Below are 23723 nucleotides of genomic sequence, written 5' to 3' on the forward strand. Positions count from 1 at the left end.
CTCATGTATTTATGTGGCCAGACAACCCTAACCCTTCAGGGAAAGGCAGAGAAAGGGCTCCGATTAAAGGAGTAGATTTGGAAAGTAGAGAAAGGAGGAAAGAATTCTGCCTTCAAGAAAGGACCTCATTTACTGCTTTTCAGCAAATTGTTCAAGAATAGGATATACCTGCTGTGCGCAAAACGGGAGAAGAACCGACTTTCAAGGGCTCGTGTGAGCAGAACAAGGAAGGAGGGCTATCGCAGCTCTGAGACCATCTCATATTGCTTCCAATGATGGAGCCAGGAAACTCCAGCTGTGCACACCCGAGCAGGTAGGAGTGTGCTGGAGTCACGCTGTAAAAGCGCTCGGGCTGTGATGCATCAGTCCCAGGTGCACCTGTCCATCTGCTACACATGCAGGCTCCCCGCCCTTTAAGCGCTTTCCAGATACAAAGGCAGGTGACCACCTGTATGTACCCCAAAGACTGTGGCAGACAAAGTTGGAGGTGACAGAGTGACACAACAGAGGCCCCAAACCCAGGCCAGTAAAATAGCAAAGAGACAAGAAGTCTAGGCACAGGTGCAAGTGAGCGTTTTCCAGGGTCGTCCCATTGTGGGAAAGCAGCAAGAGTGTCCATTGAAGGCAAGCGACAGGGCTCCGCAAGGGTGACCATGGAGGCAGGCGCCCAGACACAGGCGTCTCCACAGGCTCAGCTAGAGAATGTTAAAGAGCTGATCTGCACGCAGCTCGCAGTTACCTGGGGGAGCCGGGAGAGCGTGCTCAGAGCAGCACTTGTTATTCAGACCTGCAAATTTGCTTTGATTCTGTAATATCCTGCCACTGTGGCAGCATGAGAGATGGCTGACACGAAAGTGTCAGATGACTTATAGCACATAAAGAGTTGTCTCTGAAGCCTGATTTGTATTTCATCGATATTTGAGTAAAAATGACTTTTGCTTTTTTTTTTTTTTTTTTTTTTTAAAGGGACATAATGGATTAGGCTGAATTACCAAGTATTTAATACAAAACGATTAATTGGGTAGGCTAAATGTAGATACATTGCTGTCATTTCAAACAAGTGTAGTGACTTTCACTGACATCCTTAGTGAATATATTATACATACTTGTATAATATGGCTTCAGATTCAAGACTCTTCTTCCAATGTAGAAGAAATCAACAGAAGGAGGGCAGTACACAGAAATTCACCTCATATGAACTCAGTTATTTTGCACCAGCTTACATGTTCCTCTGGAATTCTTCTTCCATCTCTCCCAAAACAGTCACTGATACTTCCTCTGTGTCCAGTCTTTCGGGGTTCGGCTCACGGAAGCCTGTGGTCTGGCAGGGAGGGCAACATGGCAGCTGAAGGTGTATTGTTCCTTCTTGTGTACAACCTTATGCAATACCTCTGTAATTGGGCTGTATATGTCTTGAAAGATCCTCTCTTTTATTCTCTGGCTTTTGCCTAAAGCAGGCTGAGAGGTCTCCTGACACCTGCACAGTCACTGGCTGCACACATACCAGGGAGCAGAACCAGCAAGAGAGAGGAACAGACTCCAAGGGGTTAAGGTTTCTAATCCCGGCAACAGCAGAGACACAGGAGGTGTGAGAAACAGATAGGAGGATGATCCTGTCTCCCCCAGAGAAAATTCATCCATTCATGGTGACAACTCACCTGAATTCAGGACAAGAGGGACCACGGTCTGCACTCAGGACAGACAGTGGCTTGCTGCTCCCAGCAAAGCAAAGAATATTTCCGAAATGGAGATAGGGATGTGTGTGTATGCATGTCCATGTGTATGTGTATGCATGTGTGTGTGTGTGTGCGTGTGACATGCGCATACATTTGGGAAGAACCTCTGATCAGATATGGGGAATGTGAAAACTGTAAAAGAGATCTAGTCTGGCTACTCATGCAGGCAAATGTGTGTGTAGGAGGGGATAGCCAGCCTTAAATAAAAATGTGTGTGTGTGTAAATATGTTGTGTATATATTTACTTGCAGGAATACTATCAGAATAAAGTTTACAGAGGTTGGGGTTGGCATATGATACGAAGTTTTATATAAGAAACCTCATGAAGTTATAAAATGCAGAACTTAGTATTTAATTTAAAAAACTGAATAAGCCTTCAATAAGATTGGAGAAAAAAGTTGTATGGTTTTCTCCTTGCTTTAGTCTGAGAGTATGTGTTTTCTTTTAGTCTCATATTTTTCAAAATCATTACCCAATTTGTAGTCAATTAAGTGTTTCCTGGTTAAATGGAGTTGTTTTATAATTATATATGTTTTTGCATCTCCTTTATACCACAGTTTACCTTGATTTGCTGCCCAAATTGAATTGACGGATGTGAAACGATGATTCGCTATCGATTAAACACTTGGAGTAAAATAGCCCTTTCTGTGCATACGGAGACCTTCCAGAGGTAACAGTCACACCTGCAATTATACAGAACGCAACGGGGCATGTGTAGACATCTTCAGTCAATCACCGTGAGAGTCCTCCAAAGAAGCCACATTCTCTCCAAGGACTCCCTCCCTACTGCAGGCAGCTGATCACTGGGAAAAACTCGGAAATGTGCTCGCCGGGTGCGACTGATTGTGCCAGTTGATAAATCAGGGGGATTGCTATAAGTAATTTTGAGAACTTCTGAAAATAATCTGTTTCTTCAAAAATCTTAGTTTACTGTAGTCAGATTATTTACAAAAGAAGGTCTATAAATTAGAGACGTGACTGAATCTCTTTTATGGTCTGCGTAAGTTAAAATACAGATGGATCACTGACAGAATTTGTCTCACTGGTACCTAATCACATGGCAACATTCTGTTCCAGATCCTCTACACAATTCGTGCGAAATAGTGCAGAGGACATGGGAGCGGAGGGCTCTCTCCCAAGGGAGTGACAGTCCTCATGTTTTTGTCCTGAATCATTCCCCTTTAACAATCCACTCTCAATCGTTTTCTGCTGTTGGTGGTATTCAGAGCGTGTAGGAAGCATCAAGGGCTCTGGAAGCATGTGGATTAAACCGGATCTGGACTGCAGATGCCTTTGTTATTCACATGGATCCCTTCACCAAAATGTAAACAGCAAACAGGAAAATATCCTTCATATAAACATGGACTTTTAGAGTTCATATGGATAGTTCCTTTCATTCCACGGTTGCAAGAAGTGAGGCATGGGTAAGAATGGGTTGGTTTTCAGTTCACCTAGAAACGCTCACAACACCCTATTCTCCTTGGAGTCACATTCCCCTACCGCTACTACCTGGAGGATTTGGGCTATTGGCTGTCCTGGGATTCCACCTACCTACATCCTGTAGCTGTCAACTGGAGTCTCACTTATATCTGCCCATCCTTACCTTCTCTCCAGAGAAGAGGTCACTCCCATTCCAGGCGAACCCCTTTACCTGTGTCCTTGATGCATCCCTAAAATAGCTACTTCCCTTTTCCTCCAGCTTCTCAGCCCATGGCCTTGCTCCTTACTACACGGGGAAAACCAGTGTTACCAGGAGAGGGTGCCATCCTGAGTGTGTTTCTGTTTGGTTCAATTTATTTAAGTGTGTCCACGCCTGTCTCTGCTCTGCAGGCTCAGAGGAAAAGATGTCATCCTTTGTAAGGCTGAATGGAAGACCTGTGCTCAGGTCCCTTCCCTCCTGGCTCCCTGGCAAACACTCCGTCCACTTCTCAAGATGTCCAGTCTCTCCCTCTCTTCTGATTCTTTTCCTTAACACATAACTACTGTCAAGGGTCTTTCACCTTGTAAATACCCTTTGATCAGAAATGCTCCTCTGTTTACAGCTGCACTCCTCTCTTTTCCCTGCAGAGCTAAGCTTCTGACAAGTCTACACTCAGTCTGTGCATCCTCATTTCCTACTCCTACGCTGCAGGCTGGCTTGAGTGCTTGCCATTTGTAATGAACGCATCATTTGGTCTGTCAACATCCATTTCATCCATTCATCCTTCCTAATGGATCCTTGACGTCCTTTTGGGGAATTACTTCTTCCCTATGGGGTGGCTTGTCAATTAGAGGCCCTGGACAGCGAGGGATAAGCACATGAACCAACCTTTGGGAGTTGGAGGTTCTATCCTTGTTATTAGAATCCTGAGCACAGTGACAAAGAGACCAGAGAGCTCACTGTCTTATAGCATCAAGGCCTTGACTAGACTGTGGCTGCGAGACCCACCTGGCTCACTAGCCCTCTGGAGCTGTTACCTTCTTTCCTATTTTTTCCAAGCCTTACTCTTCACATCAACATTTTGAGCTTCTGATATTCTTTTCCCTTTTCCTGGCTAATTTTCCTGAAATTAGCCAGAGTTGATTTCTGTTGCATGCTATCAAAGAACTCTGATAGGCCATCACTCTGAAAACACTCAGGCAAAAGGTTGCCAGTAACCTTTTCCTTGTTAAGTCAGATGGTGATTGTTCTGCCTTTGGATGACCCACTCTGTCTCTGCAGCATCTCCAGTGTGGCCCTTTCCCCTTGTCACTTCCACACCCAAATCCTTTGGGGCTATTGTTCATGAGCTGAAGCCCAATTCCTGATGTGGTATATCCATGACAAGGGCCTCAGTTCTCCCTGTAATCCCCATCCCCCATCTCTCCTGGTTCACACTCAATCCCTGCAGCTTCCCTCCAGGGTCCTGTGGTTGCCTCTGTCTGGAACACCTTCCCTCCCTCCTTTGCCAACTAATTTCCATTTGCTCTCCCACCTCCTGCACTCAGCACCAGGCACCCCTTGCTCTGAGAAGCATTTACTGACAAATCCCTCCAACCTCAACTCCACGGCTAGATGAGGTGCCTCTTTTATGAACTTCCACAGCACGCTGTGAAACCTTTATCATGGAATTTCATCCCTTTGCTTGATGCCCCCCCCGTGTACAGGGACTCGCTTAATTTATCTTAGCATCCCCGGCTTTCTGTGACTCCACTTTGAGTGGTGTGAATGCAGCGTATGCTTGTGAACTGAAGGCATCCCCTTCTATCTTGTCTGTGAATTTCCTCTGTCACTTTTCCCCTTTATTTTCTTGTACCTTTAGTTTGAGATTGTAATTACATCTTCTTTTCAGACTCCCAGTTACTCTTATGTCTACTCTATCACTAAACACACACACACTCCCAACCATTATAGTCACTGTCTAGACCCTGTTCCCTTCTAGGTGCTGCTTCATCTCTCTCCTGTGACTCGCTGCTCCAAGAACGAGCTACAGTTGTGTCTTTGCTGCACACTTAGCCACTGTTCTACTGCTGCTGGATTCCTGGTTCTATCACCCCATGGGAACTTGGTACACACCAAAGACCTCTCCAGTGCTAATGGGGGGCACTGTGGAATGGGGGAGAGAGCATGGGCTTTGGAACTGGACAGACCAAAGTTTCATTTCTAGCTCTATGCCCTTGGCCAAATTATTTAACCACACCAAGCCTTACTTACTTAATTCAAAAATAGGAATCTTTAAATGTACTCAGAGGGTAGCTGTGATATGAGCAATAGGGCTTGTGAAACATTTAGCAGGATGCCTGACTCAGTACATTCTTTCTCTCTACCTTGCTCTCTGATTCCTGTTTACCTGGCCTTTCTGTAGCTCGTGACCTGGTCACTATCCCCTTCCTGTTGAAATGCTGTCTTCTCTTCATTCTGATGATCCGAGTCTCTTTGTTCATGCCCTAGTCCTCCTGCTTTCCTTTTCCAGACTGCATCCCAGCTGTTCTTCCCGAATGCCCACAGAAACAGATATTCTCCAGTGATCTGTTGTGAGTCCTCCTCTTTTCTCTGTCCACTTTCTCCCAAGAACGCTGTTCTGTTACAGTGGTTATCACTTTGCATTATACTTTTTTTAGACAGAGTCTCGCTCTGTCGCCCAGGCTGGAGTGCAATGGTGCAATCTAGGCTCACTGCAACCTCCACCTCCCGGGTTCAAGCGATTCTCCTACCTCAGCCTCCCGAGTAGCTGGAATTATAGGCACCTGCCACTATGCCCAGCTAATTTTTTGTATTTTTAGTAGAGATGGGGTTTCACCATGTTGGCCAGGCTGGCCTCAAACTCCTGACCTCAGGCAATCCACCTGCCTCGGCCTCCCAAAGTGCTGGGATTACAGGCGTGAGCCGCCACGCCTGGCCGCATTATACTTTTTGGTTTTTGTTTGCCTTTTTGTCCCATAGTTTGTGCCATGTCTTTTCATCTTGATATGCCAGTGCAGCCCAAAGCCTAACACACAGTAGATGCTTGTGAATAAAGGGGAACGCTAGCATTTCATAGTTTTTTTCTGTGTCTTCAGCTCACATCTCTCTCTCTCGGGCTTTCTGGAAAGCATCACATTATTGCTCATTCAGCTTCTTAAACTCAGCATGTCCAAGATGAATCACATTGCCTCTCCTTACAACTACTTGTATTTGTGGGTGTGTGGGGGTGAGGTGGAAAGATACCCACTTTTCATTAATACCCTTTAGAGCAACCCAAGTCACAGTGGTAGAAGCCCTGGTTCATTCTCAAGTTCCCCTCTTTCCTTATCAGCACCACCTACCCACCATAACACCCAAACTGTATACTCCTCATAAATTCCCAGCACCTCTGCCCAAACTCAAGCCCACATCATCTTTCACGTAGAGCCTTGCTCTAACCTCCTAACGTGTCTCCATGCTCTTCCGCAGTCTTTCTCAGCCTTTCCGTAATGCTCACCAAGATTGTTTTTCAATACCAATTAGAACACGATTTACCCCCTCAATGCCTTCCATTAAAGTGAACAAACACACACACACTGCCCACTTTCTACCTCTCCTTCCTTCCTAGAAGTGCATTTCCAACCCTCATCAACAAGCCCACAGTTAGCTTCCCGGCCTCAGAGTTCTTCCCTCAGCAGCTGCATCAGGCAGGCCACTCACTCTTTCTCCAACATGCCATTTCCTCCCTTTCTGTGCTTTCCCTTCCTTATGCTGCTGAAGTGGTTACTGTCTCACTCCTGCCATTTAAAATTCTTCCTCGGCAAAGACATGGAATCAACCCAGGTGTCCATCAACGGTAGGCTGGATAAAGAAAATGTGGTATATACACACCATGGAATACTACATAGCCATAAAAAACGAAATCGGGCCTGGCGCGGTGGCTCACGCCTGTAATCCCAGCACTTTGGGAGGCCGAGGCGGGTGGATCACAAGGTCAGAAGATCGAGACCAGCCTGGCTAAGATGGTGAAACCCCGTCTCCATTAAAAATACAAAAAATTAACCGGGCGTAGTGGTGGGTGCCTGTAATCCCAGCTACTTGGGAGGCTGAGGCAGAGAACTGCTTGAACCTGGGAGGCGACGGTTGCAGTGAGCCAAGATTGCGCCACTGCACTCCAGCCTGGATGACAGACCGAGACTCCACCTCAAAAAACAAAAAACAAAAAAGAAAGAAAAAGAATGACATCATGTCCTTTGATGCAACATGGGTACAGCTGGAGGCCATTATCCTAAGTGAATTAACTCAGAAACAAAACCAAATACCCTATGTTCTCACTTGTAAGTGGGAGCTAAACGTTGGGTATACATGGCACAAAGATGAGAATAAACATTGGGGAATATAAAAGGGAGGAGAGAGGGAGGAGAGAGAATGGAGGGCACGGTTTGAAAAACTACCTACTGGGGACTATGTTCACTGTTTGGTTGATGGGATCATTAGAAGCCCTAACCCCAGCACCACTAAATATACCCATTTAACAAACCTGCCCATGTGCCCCCTAAATCTAAAATAAAGACAAAATAAAATCCTTCCTCCTACTAAGGTCCAGCTCTTTACCACGTGCTCTGAGAAGTCCTAGATTCCCACAGGCAGAATGAGTCCCGTCGTCGGTACTATCACACTCTGAACACGTCTCACAGTTCATTGCTGATACACGGTTCTCAATGACCACAGGTGATAAGATTCTTTGAGGACAAGTGAATTATAACTATCTTTGGATTCTTAGTGTCATAGATACAGTAAGTACAGCACTAAATGTTGGATTAAATTGTGCTGAGAAGGGATTAACAAGCCTATCTTTGGGCTAATTTGTGAATATGACAAATCGAGCTCTTTGGCTGAACTTTTTACAGAGGGGAACTGAGGTTTTCAGGCAGAGAAAACCTCCAGCTTCCCCAGGGCAGCCAGGGAACCATCTTTCCTGGAGGAGCTGGTGTCGAGTCTGTAGAAGGCCTTTCTCCTGCTGCTGATAGCTCAGTACTCGTTAGCGCCTCCTTTCTTGGCTGATGTGCTGGGGGTGGTGGCATGAAGCCTGGCAGTACCTGGATGGGAATTATCACAGGCTACACTGCCAGTTTCCTCTTTGACTCCTAGTTTTGTGTTAAAGTTACGACAATTCTAGTTTAGGAATTGCGATATTTCCAGCAGAAACAGATAATTCATGACTACAGAATTGACGGAATTCAAGGAAAGGTGCAAACTCCACCATCTCTGACAACAGAGAGGCCATCCCTGCGGCCAGATTTAGGGAAAGGGTTGTTGACCAACTGCTTCTACTGGGCCTACCTGGAAGGACCCACAGCCTGGTAGCTGTGCACAGGAATGGCTGAGAAGGTGAGTTTGCAGAAGTGGAAACAGGCACAAAAGATGCTCAATTTATTTTGTAATCCTTACAGTAATCCCATGGCACAGGAGGGTGTGTATTAGTGCACGATTCCCTATGCTTAACAGATGAGGAATCTGGGGCTCAGAGATGTTGCGATGGGCATGGGAAGAGCCAAGATCTGAACCAAGGCCTTCTGATTCTCTGACTTATTATAAATGAGGAAGGGCTACAACTTATACTAAAGGACAGAATATGGCAAGTGACATACAGAGAGGATGCTGATGATGGAGATAAAAGAGCCAGTTGAATAATCAGGTCAGGCTTCCTTCTTAGAAAGGGTGGAATTTTCAATTAGTATTAAAAGAACGGCCCTGGTTAAGCAGGCAGAGGGAGGAAGGCAAGGAGGTGCTGTCCCTGCACTGTCCCAGACAAAAGCCATTAGTCACATGTGGACATTTCAATTTAAATTAATACAAATGAAATAAACCTCAGAAGTCAATCTCTCAGTCACAATAACCACACTGAAAATACTCAGTAGACCCCTGCGACTAGAGGCTCTGCAGGGACTGTGCAGACCTAGAGCATTCCAAACTGGCAGGGGTTTTCCCGGAGAGCTCCACTGTGCACAGGCCAGATAGCACCAAAGGCACAAGGAATGCAGTGCTGGGCGTGTGTGGCAAACGGCAAATACTTTGTCCGCCTGGCATTTCCAACACTTGTAAGAGAATGCTGGGAAGCAAGCTTGGGTGCTGTAGACTAGAGCCACACTGTGAAGGCACAGAATTTTTCGGATCCTGAGGTTTGGGCTTTGTTCTGAATTCGACGGGAATCACTGAAGGATTCGGAACAGATGAGTGGTGTGTCAGGATCTAATGTTTATAAAAATTAACGCAGCACTGACGCACAGAATGCATAGAAGACAGTGTTGTCTAAAAGACCACCAGGATGGCTGGACAGTAGGAGGGAGAGCTTTATTGGGGTTATCAGTTTGCAAGCTGGGAAGAGTCTCTAGCATGGACTGAAGGTGCTGTCTCTTTAGAACAAAGGACAGGTTGGGTTTTATGCCTCACCAAGTCTGTATCACACACACAAGTCATATATATCAGCAGGTTTGGGGGAAAAGCTATACATATTTATAAGGGGAGCTAAGCACATGTGCAACAGGTAAACATACATCCCATGTTCACTTTGGGGTGGGATTTTTACTGTGAAAAGGAAATGGCATTTGGCTCTTTACATCAAAAGGTCAGCTACGGGACACAAAGACAGTCTGTGTGCAGCCTCTATGAGCGGCCAAAACGGGCTGGAGGTCTGCAGCTGCTTATCAGGAAAGAGTGTTTGCAAGGCTGGTCCTCTGTCCAATCAGAGTTGCAGTGGTCTGGGTTGTGACTCAGAGGTATAGCTCCTATCGGTAGGGAGTTTGGCCATAGGAACTTAGAGGATTTGCTATGACAGGCCCTGAACCGTCAACCTGTAGGTAACTCTGTTTCCTTAACCTTTCTGTCTTGGTAATGGACATCCATTTTTGTCTCTGAGACCGCAACAGCACAAGGTGACCAGTGTGGATGCTGAGGTGACCAGTGTGGACGCTGCTGCCGGGACTGATAAGAAAGACTGTGAGTTCCCAAGCTGCAGGGAAGGCACCATGAAAACAGGAGGCAGGTGTGCTGTTCACACGGTGTTTTTATGGCTTGACATTGGATTGGGCTGAGTACAAAATGAAGTTTGTTTTCAAGCCTGAATGATAAGAAGAGGTATTGGGGACCTCTTCTTTAGATGCTTCATTAGATGCTTAGGAGTCTGAAGATGAATGGACAAGCTTAGTTTCTGAGGTGCTTGTTTTGTGCCAGTTGTGGGACACAGAGGTAGAGATGGCCAATGAGCAGTTAAATGCCCAGGTGTAACGTGCAGGAGGGAGGTAAGGCTTATGTCAGCTTCATCCCTATGACAGGTGAAAGGATGACAGATTGAGATGAGGAGTGTTTGCTGAATGAGCATAAATTATTCAAAGGCTAAGACTGTAAATACACAGGTCACAAAATATCAATCTTAAATACCAGTTTATGAAAAAGGATCTATGAAAGTAACAGTGAGCACTCAAGACAGAAAACTGTCAGCAATGTCTATAAAAACAATTTCCCTCTTCCCTTTCTTATGAGTTTGATGTCTTGGAACAACTTAAGAGATTTTGTAGTAAAAACAATTGCTAATATTTTTATTCTTGTAATTAACCAGTATGGGGCAACCTTGCCTCTCTCTTGCTTCCTCATTGATCCTGGATCTGGTGGCTGTTGCAGAAAAGAAGATGTTTTTTCTTGGCTGTGAGAGGAGCACCTGGAATCTTAATACACCTTCCTTGTATGTGAATTAGAAAGTTGTTCGTTCTGACGTCTAGGGTTCATTGTAAACTTTTCCTTTCATGACTCTTTCAGTGACAAGTACCGTGAAAGGAATTTTAGGGCAGGCTCCTTGGATGGAAAATAGCCAAGAATCCACACAGGTGGTTTCTTCCCATCCCCTACTGTGACAGAGGTCCATAGCTCTGGTCCCCACTTCTCTCAGTTCCAAAACATTTTATCTTCTGTTATCAGAACTATTCAGAGTGACTCAACAATAATTTTCCTAAATGACTGTGAGACCTCATTTGGATTTTTAATAAACAGTCACATTCTAATGAGGTCTTCATAAAACTGACTAAATATGTTTAGAAATCATTAGCTTAAATTACCGGTGCAAAAGTCTCCTTTGGGAGTCCTGCAGATTTGGTTATAAGACTTCTGGCAGATGGTGTAGCTCAACACCGCAACACAGTTTTTGAATCTCCACACAAACGGTGTGAATGGGAATGCCTGGGAATCAGGCGACTGGATTAAAAAACTAAATGTCCCTCAGGTGGGTTCATTAAAGAGGGAAAATAATCACAACACGTTCCAGCGCCATTTCAATGCCAGGTGTGCAGCCGGCGGCAGGTGCCAGGAAAACCGACAAGGGTCCCTTCCCAGAACACGCGGGCTAAAACGGGAGGCACGGTGGTGACAAGGAAGTCTTAGATAATGACAGGTCCTGGCAGATGTACCAGGGACCCTGCTGGAGGGAAGTGCAGCATCTGTGTCTTCTGCACCAGGTGCTGCGACAGGAAAGGTCTCCTGGTGGCTCCAGCACCAGCAATTAGGGCCGCCTAATGCAGAGCGCTTCAGGGCAAAATGGGGGGAAGCAGGTCCCCAGCTCTGCCTTAATGAATCGGCAGCAAGTCTGAGTAAACAAACACGCATCCGCCTAGCTCATGCTTAATGCATGAAGGACGCACCATGTGTGGTACACATGTTAAGTAGGTAGCTACTGCCCTTAAAAATCATGTCATTTTGATTTCTTGGGTGGTTTCTTGTTGTTGTTTTGAAGCATGGAAAATGGAGGAGCTATCTGTAAACAAAAGTGCAGGATTAACAATGGGAAACAGCCTGGAACAAGGAGAGTGCTTTCCCCAAAAGGGAACATGACCTCTTGTCAAAACCCCCAAATCATGCCAGACATTTCAAGGACAGATGCCATAATTTCATTACTAATTGAAGTCAGGCCCATCCAAGGGGTTGATAGCAACGAGGTGGGGCCTCTTCAGAGCTTACCCATGTCCCCATAAACTTGGTAAGGATTTGGAAGAATTTTTATTTTTTTTAAATAAGCTTACCAGACCTAAAATGGTTGAGTCACTTTAAATCTACGGATTTAGATTTATGGGTAAACCAGAAACCTAGTTACCACCGCCCACTTCAGCCACACCTTATTGGAAACAAAATTTCCGTGGTTATTTGTCAGAAGGAAGAGTTGCTGTCATAAAAATCACCAGTGACTACCCTGGATGTGACGGGTCCAGGTGCCTGATGGAAGGAACAGTGACCACCACTGCATATCATTTTCATTCCTTTTCTAAACCCAGGTCACTCTGAATGAAACCTGGCTCCCTGCAAATGTGCCATGTCTGAGGCACAGTGGGCTTTAGTGTGTAATTATTATTTTTTGCTGCAGTAATTTTACAGCACAATCTTCTTTCGACTTTTCAACCAAAGACTATGCTGTCCTCATCTTTTCTTACAGTAAAAGGCTGTATCATATGAAATCAGCTTAACCTCTTAAGCCACGGAGTCCAGACACAGTGGTGTGCTTCGTAATTTCAATTAAGCAAAAAATAGATGTGCTTTTATTTTTAAAAATCCAGTAATAGTTGTTATTTAGCAGTTATCTACTTTTCAAAATAATTTACTTAGGACTGTCTTGTAAGTGAGCTCCAGTGCAAATATTGAACGTGTGCATGGGTGCACAGCTTTCTGGGATGCTGGGTTTGTGAAGGGAAGGCACCCGAGAGTGGGTGGGCTCCAGGCACCTCTTTCTCCCCATCATATGTGGGCGGTCAGCAAGGATGTGTGAAGTGAATGAAGGAGTCAGATGGGAGTATACCTCTCAGGGGAAGAAACGCAAGCACATGAAAGCAGATGAAATGTTTAGGTTATATGAGGTGGCTCTGGTGTGCTCCGTGACACTATGGTGAGGTACCCTCTCTATTCACCTTGCTAGGCATTTGCTCAGGGCCCTGGGCCTGGAAGGAGAGGCCACTGAGCAATGCCATCTCTTCCCTTCAAGGAACTTGCTTTCTGGTGGAGCTGGCCTTTTTTTCCCCAATAGTCATTACTGTTTTCATAGTAAAAGTAGGTAGATTTGGTGTGTGAAAAAGGGTCTTTTTCTTCAGTCTTAGGTTTGTTGGTGGAAACCTAAGGTTATACTAACAGCTGTATTATTGAGTCCCTGAAATGGGCAGGAACTTCTCTAACCTCCTGACATGTGGAAACTCACTGAATCGTTACAAGAACCCCATTAAGCAGGCTGTTATGGACTGAATATCTGTGTACCCCCCAAACTCATATGGTGAAGGCCTAACCCCCAAGTGTGACTGTATTTGGAGATGGGCCTCCAAGGAAATAATGATGGTTAAATGAGGTCATTAAGGTGGGGCCCTTACCCAATAGGATTCGTGTCCTTGTAAGAGGAGACACCACGGAGCTTGTGCTCTCTCTGACACATGAAGTTGCAGCGAGAAGGTGGCCACGTGAAAGCCAGGAGGGCCCGCACCAGAAGCAGAATCCTGCCAGACCCGGCTTGGGACTTTCCAGCCTCCAGAACAGGAAGATAGTACATGTCTCTTGTGTAAGCCTCCCAGCTTGTGGCATTTGGTTATGGCAGCAAAAGAAGATGGTTTTTCTTGGCTGTGAGAGGAGCACCTGGAATCTTAATACACCTTCCTTGTATGTGAATTAGAAAGTTGTTCGTTCTGACGTCTAGGGTTCATTGTAAGCTTTTCCTTTCGTGACTCTTTCAGTGACAAGTACTGTGAAAGGAATTTTAGGGCAGGCTCCTTGGGTGGAAAATAGCCAAGAATCCACACAGGTGGTTTCTTCCCATCCCCTACTGTGACAGAGGTCCATAGCTCTGGTCCCCACTTCTCAGCTCCAAAACTGTGTGGACACACAGTACTGCTAGTTTCCTCTTTCCAGAGAAAGGTCCGTGGAAGGAGAGGCCCAGCACCCTCTTCTGGGTCGGGCTGGTGGCCCTCCCTGCCTCAGCAGCCTCCTTGCCAACTCACCTGCACTCCCATGCTGGCACTCGGCAGAGGCATCATTGAAAGAAAGAAATGGTTTTTATACTTCTAGTACATAAAATATTGCTCTGGAAGTGTTTAAACTTCGCATGATAGCCCCATAGTACCTCCCCGCCTTTGTCTGGTCGCTTACTATATCCTTTGTCATACAGAGGATTTTATGTAAATCTTACTATCATACATTTTCCTATCCTATTCCTTAATATGGTGGGCTTTTGGTGTCTTACATCTGGCCTGTTTTGACCTACTGGTATATTCATCTCTTCCTATCTATGTGTGGCACCTATAATTTTACCTTTTCCTGTCGTCTTATCTGGTTTTGATATTGAGGTTATACTAGCCTCTTAAAGTGAAATAGAGGAAGAAGCTTTCTTTCCTCTTAAAATGAAATGGGGGAACAACCTTTCTTTTCTGTTCTCTTAGATTTTTATAAAATGTATATAATTTATGTATTTCTATGTATTTATAAAATGTTATATATTTTTAAAATGTACATTTGAATTATCTGTTCCTTGAATATTTAGTACCTATAAATACACTGGTACATTTCCATGGGTCAATTTTTAACCAGAATTAGAGTTTAAGATAATCCTAATCTACTCAGAATTTCTGTTTCTTTTTGAGTCAGTTTTGGAAAATCATATTTTTCTAGAAAATTACCTAATTCATCAAATATATTGTTATTCATATTATTCTATTGCAGTAAAAAAAAATCTGCTATTGGCTATATGTGGTTTTTCTCTGTTTATTTCTGATCTGTTGCCAGAGGTGCATGTTATTAACCTTTTCACAAAACCAGCTTTTTATTTTGTTGAACTTTATTACTGCTTCTGTGCTTTTTAAGTTAATAAATTTCTATTCATGTTTATTATTTCCTTTTCTTTTCCTTTGGTTTTGCTCTGTTCTTCATCTGTCTTCTTGAATTAGATGCTTAGTTGGTATTCCTTCTTTTCTAATAACAACATTTAAAAACATGTATTTCCTTTCCTGGTACCATGTTATTTGCATCTGACAACTTTAATACTACAATGATACTTCATGATTCACGGTTCTAATTATTTTCTGATTTTATTAGGTGTTTACTTTGACCCTGGAGTTGGTGGAAGTGCTTCACCCCCACAGATCCTACCTAAGTGAAGATGGTGTAACTTCCTTGTCAATTCCCTGGGCTGGCTGGTGCTCCTCTCCCTTCTCCCTCCTCCCTCTCCCTACCTCCACTTCCCCAGTTTGCCTTTCTCTGAGGGTCTGCTCTTTGTGGGTTTTGGTTCTGTGTGGCAGTTGACATGCAAATTCTTAGCATTGTACACGTCCACATTATTTCCTGCCCTCAGTGGGCTTTAAAACCCAGGATCCAAGATCACAAAGACTGACGCTGCCCACCCTCCCCCAAGACTCACACAGAACCCCCTGCCCAGCTTCCTAAGGGTGCATGCAAGCGCTACACTCCCTAGGCTCTCTAGTCCTCACTTTATTTCTGGTTTGTAGTAGCTGTCTTTATTAAGGGGTAAGCTAAACATTTAAAAATATATATATTTGCATATGCATGTGATATACATATAAACATATTAAAATACATATTCATATTTTTATCTAGAATTTCTAGATGTTTATAGGAGGATTTTCAGCTTAATGTGCCATTTTTGCTAGAATTGTGTGTATGTGTGTATATATGTCCTACGCGTGTGTGTTTGTGTGTGTGTATATATATACACACACACACACACACTTACTGAATATTCTCATTATGAGAGAATTGTGATGTCTTTCTTCTTCCTGGTTTGTGCTTCCTGAAACCTGAGACTCTTAAGAGACAATCCCTTTATGGTTCCTATCCCACTGCTTCAATTCTAGGATAACTTCTAGGCTGCCTTTGCTGAGGGCAAATCTCATGACGCCAACTTCTCTTCAGTTAGCACAACCATGGAATTCAACCTACTGTAAATAAGGCAACTGCAAGCTGTGTGTTTGCTCATTTTAAAATTTCACTTTGGAAATAATCCTAGAGCATACCACTACTGAAATTACAACTATGTAACAGCTTCCTGGTTAAATAAAAGTACTGCTCAGAAACAATTACTAAGGAGAAGGTAGTAGAAGACCTTCAGAAAGATGATGTTTTCCATCCTACAGGTTTGGAAACTGAGACACAGGAAAGGCCAATTTAAGCAAGAGAAGATGCTGGAATTCTAATCTAAGGATTGAATCCAGAGCTGCACACTGTTTTTAGAGCCAATTTTCTTGAGTTTGGGAATGTAGTCATGTCTAATGCAGCACCCATTGAGTTTTGACACTCAACAATCAGCATTCATGCTTAGAGGTATTTTTGTGCACTCAATATAGCCCGATAACAACTGCTTTTAAATCTTGAGTGCCTTTCTGTCTGTTGCTATCGCAACAAATGAAAGCAATTCAAGCTATGTTTACTGATAATTTATAAGCAAGTGCAGCAAGCAATAGGAGGAGCTGCAGTAGTTAATGTTTTTGGGAGTACACATAATACTTCAAAAGCTTGCCTCATGCCTTACTTTCTGTTACCAACTAAGTAAGGAACAAAATGGCCTTTTGCAGCAGATGGTCCACTCACCCTTCCCACTTCCACAAGATTGGTCACCATGATGATGCTTGCAGTGTTTTCGTGCCACACCATCCTCCAGAAGTCATAGATGGTCTCCTGCATTGGCCCTGCAGCAAAACAGAACAGAAACTTTTTGTTGTTGTTGTTGTTGTAAGTTTCAACTGGAAAATTTCCGGTGCTTGCAAATACATCTATTAATACCCACATGCAGTTCTCTCACTTTTACAGATGGACACAGGTCTCTAGTGTCAATACAAAAAGATACTCTTTCTAAAACTGCACCTATAGAAATATCACATTTTTCATTCGTCGCTGAATTTTCTCATGTCATCAAACATCTGCATTTGAGCTCTTTTTACCCTTCTTAAACTACTACCATGAAAGAAAGTTATTTCTCCATCATTTAGCTATTTATCTCCATAGTACTCAAGAGTGAAATTTTAAAAAATAGATAACATTACTCTTTCTGCTAACAATTGGCAGATATCCCAGGGAAGTGGTATATAGAATGAAATGAACCTCTACAGGAGAAATGGCCTCTTCTTGTTTCTAATATTTTTCTTCTTCTGTGCTATCTGTCAAATTAATCCATTTTTTTTCCGCCTGACTTTCTAAAGTAAGAGAGAGAAGTTAAGAGTTTTAAGCAGTTGCGCTTCCTCTCACTGAACATAAAGATTCCGGGCAGAACATGAATAGCCATCTACTTCCTTAGCTCTTGGGATCTGAGCATTCCTATGGCTTGAAAAAAAAAAAAAAAAAAAAAAGGAAAAATACATATTACAAAAGGCCAGTGCTACAGAAAGAATCGGGTACAGAAAGTTGGAATTTACAATTTCTTTTAATTCAGATTAAAAAAAAATCCCAAACTCGACTTTGTGCTCATGCATACTTGAGGGTATAAATGTAATAGTAGAAATCTTTATAAGACATATAGAAAGGCAAGGAAATGAGAGAAATACAACTTCAAAGGCTTGGAGAGTCACACGGTATATGTGAAATCATACAAACGTTCAGGCACATCCAGGACCAGAACCCAATTGTACTAGGTATCTTGACATTTTAGATTGCCAGAGCTGGAGCTCAAATATTTGAATTTGAGATTTGCTTCTGCCTTTTAACTGGCTGTGTGATTTGGGGCAAGTTACTTAGCCTCTATGAGTTTCAATGTCTTCTTTCTTTATATACTGATCACAGTAACACCTCTCAAGGTTATTTTGAGGATTCTTGGAATTAATGTATACTTAGGCATTTTATAAACAACAAGGCAATAGAAAGAGAACGAGATGCATTTAAGGATGTTTATTAATAGCTGTCCTTTTGCTGCAGCCTGGACACTGAACAACAGTGACACACCCAAGGGGCCCTTCAGTCACTCCCCATCCTTCTTGACCAATTAGCAATTGGTTCTTGTGTAATTTTTCTTCTCCTTCCTCCCTGTCCAGGCCTCCTTCCTTTCCTTCCACAACACAAATTCCTATCATTTCTCCCTTGCTGCTTCTGACTACACTGTTACCCTCCCCATGAAAGCTGACTTGGTCTCCTGATGTCTCTGCATCTAATCCCTTTGGGGAAGGGACCATGCACGCCACCTCCCACAAAGCTCCACCAGTCATTCTGGCCATGTCCCTTGGCATGTGCGTGCCATTCTCCTGATGTAGAGGCTGAAGATTTCAGTGACTTTAATCTAAGGTTACAGAGGGGACAAGTAAACATCGGATTCCATCAATCACTACAGTTCTGGCTTGCAGAGAGGTACATTCATTGTGTACTTAACAACTTGTTACTTATTCACAAGGGGGAGAAAAAGCACTGAGTCCATCTTTGAGCAAACAGCCCAATGTGACCCCTGAATCAAAGGGGGGCCTTCACTAGGCACACAGGCCTGTGCGACCTACTCAGAAGTTTCCAGAAATAGTTCTGATGACAGTGGCTCTAGTGGATGAATCAGAGGTCCCAGCATCATGGACGGCTTGTGCCTGCAGGAAGAGTAAAGCCACCTCCCTTGTGAGGGCCCAGCAGGGGTCTTCTCAGAGATACTCTAGGCAGGGGCCCCATTTTGCCACCAACATATTCCTCACTCCCCCCTTCTTGCCAGTCAACATCCTGGGATTGATTGGTGTAAGACCCCTCCTGGAGGAGAACTCAGCCTTCTTTGTTCGCTGCCGTTTTCTTAGCGCCCTAGGAAACACCTGGCACACAGCAGGAACCCAGTGAATCAATGAATGGATGGTAAGTCTGTATGCATGTGTGTAAACCGTATTATTATGACAGTGTTATGTTAAACCCATACTAGGTATGTCAGATTAAGACATAATGTTTTTACGATTCCCTTTCTCAACTTACATTTCTAAGATAATCTGGAGAAGCTTGAAAACACAGCACCTTTCCTCCTTTTCAATTCATGGAAAGGCGACATCTTCTGCAAGGATTTCTTCAGAAGGAGCATGATTATCTCTGTCCTCAGAGCACAGCCTTGGAGCTCTGGAATTAAACCACTGCTCCCAGGTACTATACAGATCACTCCTCTCAGTTTCCCCACCCAAGGCTCTGCTTCCAGCTTAGCTCAGTCCATCACCCTAGGTAACCACAGTGCAATCCTAGCTTCCCAGTGCCTGTGCTCTATGGGAGGCACTGGTTCTCAACTCTAGCTGCTTATTAAAATGACTGTGGAGATTTTGAAAAATTCTTATGTCCTAACTCAAGAGACTCTGACTGAACTGGGTTTGGGTGGGGGTTGGGTCTGGGTGTTTTCAGATCTCTCCTGATCTATAGCATCAAGGACATTGGCTTTGTCTTCCAATCTAACCTTCAGGTGCTCTCCTATGGAGTTGTAACTGTGAAACGCCAAAGATTTGTTTGTTCTGAATCTCCTGATTAGTCTAACCTGGCCTGCAAGCTCTGTGAACCATGGAATCCTGTTTTCCTCGGATGTAGAAGGAACTCTATTCATAACATGTCATCTAGGAATATGACCATGCCACCTCACCTCTGCGGCTGGGCATCAGTTAAGATGGCCTGGGTTTTTACATGTTTACATAACTAAATTCGCATTGTCTTTAAAATAAAGGGTGTTTATAAGCACTAGCAGCTCACTTGGCTGGTAATACACACTTAGTTTTTGTGATTTTCTTGTCCATTGACCTACGCTCAAAAAGATGAGGATACAAAAATAAACTAGGTGAAATGCTTTTCAATGCTGAAATTAGATACGTAGATCCAGAAGAACAAAAAGAGTTTGGTGTTAAAATCTAAAAATGAAATTGAACACAAAGATTATTCTAAATAGATCCCAGAAAGAAAAAAAAAAGTGCAGGCAGAGACATCTCCCTGCGGTGCAGCTGGCCTCGCTCTCTCCTGTCTCCGCTCTCCTGCAGGCACCGGGCGCTGTGCAGCCAACACTTGGCGGCCGTTCCTTCTGCCACACGCGTGGCTCCCTCCCTGGCCTGGTCCTGTGGTGGCTCAACAGTAAAACTGCTCAGGGGTGGGCACTGGTGATTCGTGGCTGATGATTCAAGAAGTTTTTCCAAATGTTCATTCAAATCCTGTTTTTTATTTTTGTGGGGTTTTTTTTTTTGAGGGTAGAAAATAGGGAAGGTGTCCAAATAAGGTTTTTAACGCAGCATGTATCAATCCTGTTTTTCTTTTCTCTTCCACGTATTTCAAATTATTTCCCAAGATCTCAATAAAGTATTACTCAGCTACCTGTCTCCTGGCAAAATCAGAACGTACCCTCCAGGCCAGGGGAGGGGTGGACTTTACTGTCACCAAAGCTACTCCATTTGGATTCGGCAGCTCCTGGTGGGGTCTGAGTGACCACGACCATTGTGAGCCAACATCACACGTCCAAAGATGTGAGCCTGGTACACAAGGAGGCTCCTCTTAGCACCCATGCCCTTGAAGGACCTAAAGACAGGGGGAACAGCATGGGAGGTCAGTAACCCTTTGCCTTTGACCTCTGACTCCCGAGATCACTGTGGATTGCTCACAGAGTGCACAAACCAATAAACTCCCAAGATTTTTTCAGAGCAAGGAGCTCTGAAAAGCCTCCCTCTCTCAAGGTGTGAACAGGTGCGACTGCAAGACAGGGCATTCGATTTCCGCAGTTTCTGGCTGGGGGGAGCCACTGTAATTGCTGTGGTGGTGCATTTACAGATGTTTGCACAATAGGCAAGACGCTTCATCTCAGCAGTTGTCCCCCTGTGGGAAATCCGAAAGGTAACATCTAGAAATTTCAGTAATATCAGGCCAGTAATACATTCCATCTCCTCCAGCTGGCAGGCACACAGAGACCTCTGCTGAGAAGGAGAGGTGCAGGCGGCCATTCTTGCCACCACCAAGCCCCAAAGGAAAAAAAAAGGGTGGAAAGTTTTTTTTTTTTTTCCAATAAAAAACATTAACCATTAACAAGCAATGAAAAGCATAAATGAAAAACATTCAAGGATGGGCTTTATTGTATGAGTTCTCTAGTTCATGGGAAGTGAGAGATATTAAAAACGATCATTTCAACAATGTATAATATTCAGGTGATGGGTGCCCTAGAAGCCCACACGTCACCACTAAGCAATATATCCACGTAACACAACTGCACTTGTACCCCCAAATCTATAAAAATGATTGTTTTCAAACCTTGATGACCTGTACCCCTGCTTTTCACATTTGAATTTCTATACACTACGTTTTCTACGGTAACTAGAGCTGCTGAGAAGTCAAGGTCCCTTAAGCTCACAGTGGCATTTTCGAGTTTTTTGAAGTAAAGAAAGATAATATAAATATGAATTGGCATTCCATCATAAACAGAATAATACCTAATGTCATTTAAACACTTACTGTTTCCCAGGTCCTGTTTGAAGTCGTTTACATGTACGATTGCATTACATTTAGAAAACGCCATCCTATGGAACAGGTCCTACTGCTCACCCCCCATTTTACTGACGGAGAGGAAGTCAAGCAAGCTGTCCAAGGTCACACAGCTAGTGAGCCATGGGGCTGAGTTTTGAACCAGGAGTCGGACTCCATTACATCATGCCGCCTCATTTGAACATTGGAAGCAACTCAGAAGGGCTCTACCAGACAGGTGTGTACCACACAATCCCAGCAAGAAGAAAACAGGAGAGAACCCATGTTAACCACACGGAAACCACCTCTTTAAAGGTGTTTTCATCTCAGGTCACTTCCCTCCTTTAACTCCTCCAAGGGCCTCCCATGGATATAGGATCAAATTCAGCTTCACAGCACAGCCAGCCCCCAAGCATCTCTGCTTAGCCGGCAGGACTACTTCAAGAGCACAGCACACCCTGCTTCCCCCCTCTCCATTTCTGTCCCTGCTCCAAACCCCAGCCGCCATGACAACTCACCTATTTACCAAGTGGATGAATACAACTCCCCAAACCCACATGGGGCCTCCCCTGAATCCGTTGCCTACCCCTCAGCCAGGGCTCATCTATGAAGACTGCAAACCCCGCATATCATTTTCCTGTGTACATCTTCCCATGGCTTTCCGTTGCTCTCAGAGTAAGCCCTAAATTCTTTAATAAGGCAAATGTGGTCCCACACGGTCTGTCCTGGACTGTGTCAGGGCGCCTCCCCCTCCCTGACCATCTATCTCCCTCACGCTCCTCCCCAGCGTCCTCCCGCAAGACCCGCCTCTGCTGATGAGTCAGTTAAAGCCTGCACGTCTCCTTGCTGGTTTCAGCTTAGCAGTCTGAAAGTCACTTCCTCAGGCCACTTTTCCAAGACCCAAGTGGAGGCTCCCTGTTTCTTCATGATGTTTAAAGTGAGTTATGGTGCCAATGTGTTTTCCATGCATGTTTTCCTAACGTGGCCTCATGCCAAGCTTGCTTTGTTCATTTATACCACTGTCCTGGCCTCACTGGGTGAGTGCCACCCCTGCACGCAGCAGTTAAGCACTCAGCCTAGTATTAAATGCCAGGCATTCTGTGAGGTATGGTAGAGATGTAAAGGTGAGTAATATATACACAGTCTCTACCATTTAGAAACTTGAAATTTTCTAAGGGAGAGATAAGAACAGTCCACACTCTCATGTAAAGTATAGTAAGGTAAACATCCTGAGACACTTAAACCTCGAACTGATGTAATTCCAGCCACTCAGAGGCTGAGATGGGAGGACTGCTTGAGCCCAGGAGTTTGAGACCAGCCTGTGCAACATATTGGGAACCTATCTCAAAAAATAAATAGATTAAAAAAAACCCTTCAAACTGAGCTATGCATACCCTTGGAGATACATAAAGACTATCCAAGGCATATATGAGTAGTTCTTCAAGTATTAATTTCCAGATAGTTAATATCTATAAGGACTCTGCCAAAACTTATTCCCTAGGCAGGAGTCTCCAGCCTCCATATACAATAGTCTTTCTTTTATTTCCTCTTTTCTCTTTTCATTTCTTTCTTTTTAAAATGTATTATTATACATATTTTTTGACGATTGCTCTGTTGCCAGGCTGGAGTGCAGTGGCATGATCTTGGCTCACTGCAACCTCCGCCTTCTGGGTTCAAGCAATTCTCCTGGCTTAGCCTTCTGAGTAGCTGAGACTACAGGCATGCACCACCATACCCAGCTAATTTTTGTATTTTTAGTAGAGATGGGGTTTCACCAACATCTCGATCACCTGACCTTGTGATCTGCCCACTTCAGCCTCCTAAAGTGCTGAAATTACAGGTGTGACCCTACCTTTCCCTTCCCTTCTCTTCTTCTCTCATCCTCCTCCTTCTCCTTCTTCTTTTTCTTCCTTTTTCTTCTTCCTCTTCCTCCTGACCCCTCCCCCTCTCCCTCCTGCTCCTTCTTCTCTCTCTCTCTCTCTTTCTTTTTTTGAGACAGAGTCTAGCTCTGTCGCCCAGGCTGGAGTACAGTGGTATGATCACGGCTCACTGTAGCCTTGACCTCCTAGATTCAAGTGATCCTTCCACCTCAGCCTCCTGAGTATCTTGGACCACAGACACTACACACAGCTAATTTTCATATT

At 44.2% G+C, this 23723-nt stretch overlaps 1 protein-coding gene across 4 annotated transcripts in view; it reads right to left on the reverse strand.

The window, feature by feature from the left end:
- PTPRM (protein tyrosine phosphatase, receptor type M) overlaps nucleotides 1–23723 on the reverse strand; it is an 840737-nt gene that overhangs the window by 46229 nt on the left and 770785 nt on the right. For all 4 annotated transcript variants that reach the window (XM_025365055.1, XM_025365057.1, XM_025365054.1 and 1 more), the window contains one exon: nucleotides 16753–16850. In XM_025365055.1, the coding sequence (XP_025220840.1) occupies nucleotides 16753–16850 (98 nt within the window). The remainder of the gene's footprint in view (nucleotides 1–16752; nucleotides 16851–23723) is intronic.

The sequence above is a fragment of the Theropithecus gelada genome, chromosome 18, assembly GCF_003255815.1.
Source record: "Theropithecus gelada isolate Dixy chromosome 18, Tgel_1.0, whole genome shotgun sequence".
NCBI classification, from domain to species: Eukaryota; Metazoa; Chordata; class Mammalia; order Primates; family Cercopithecidae; genus Theropithecus; species Theropithecus gelada.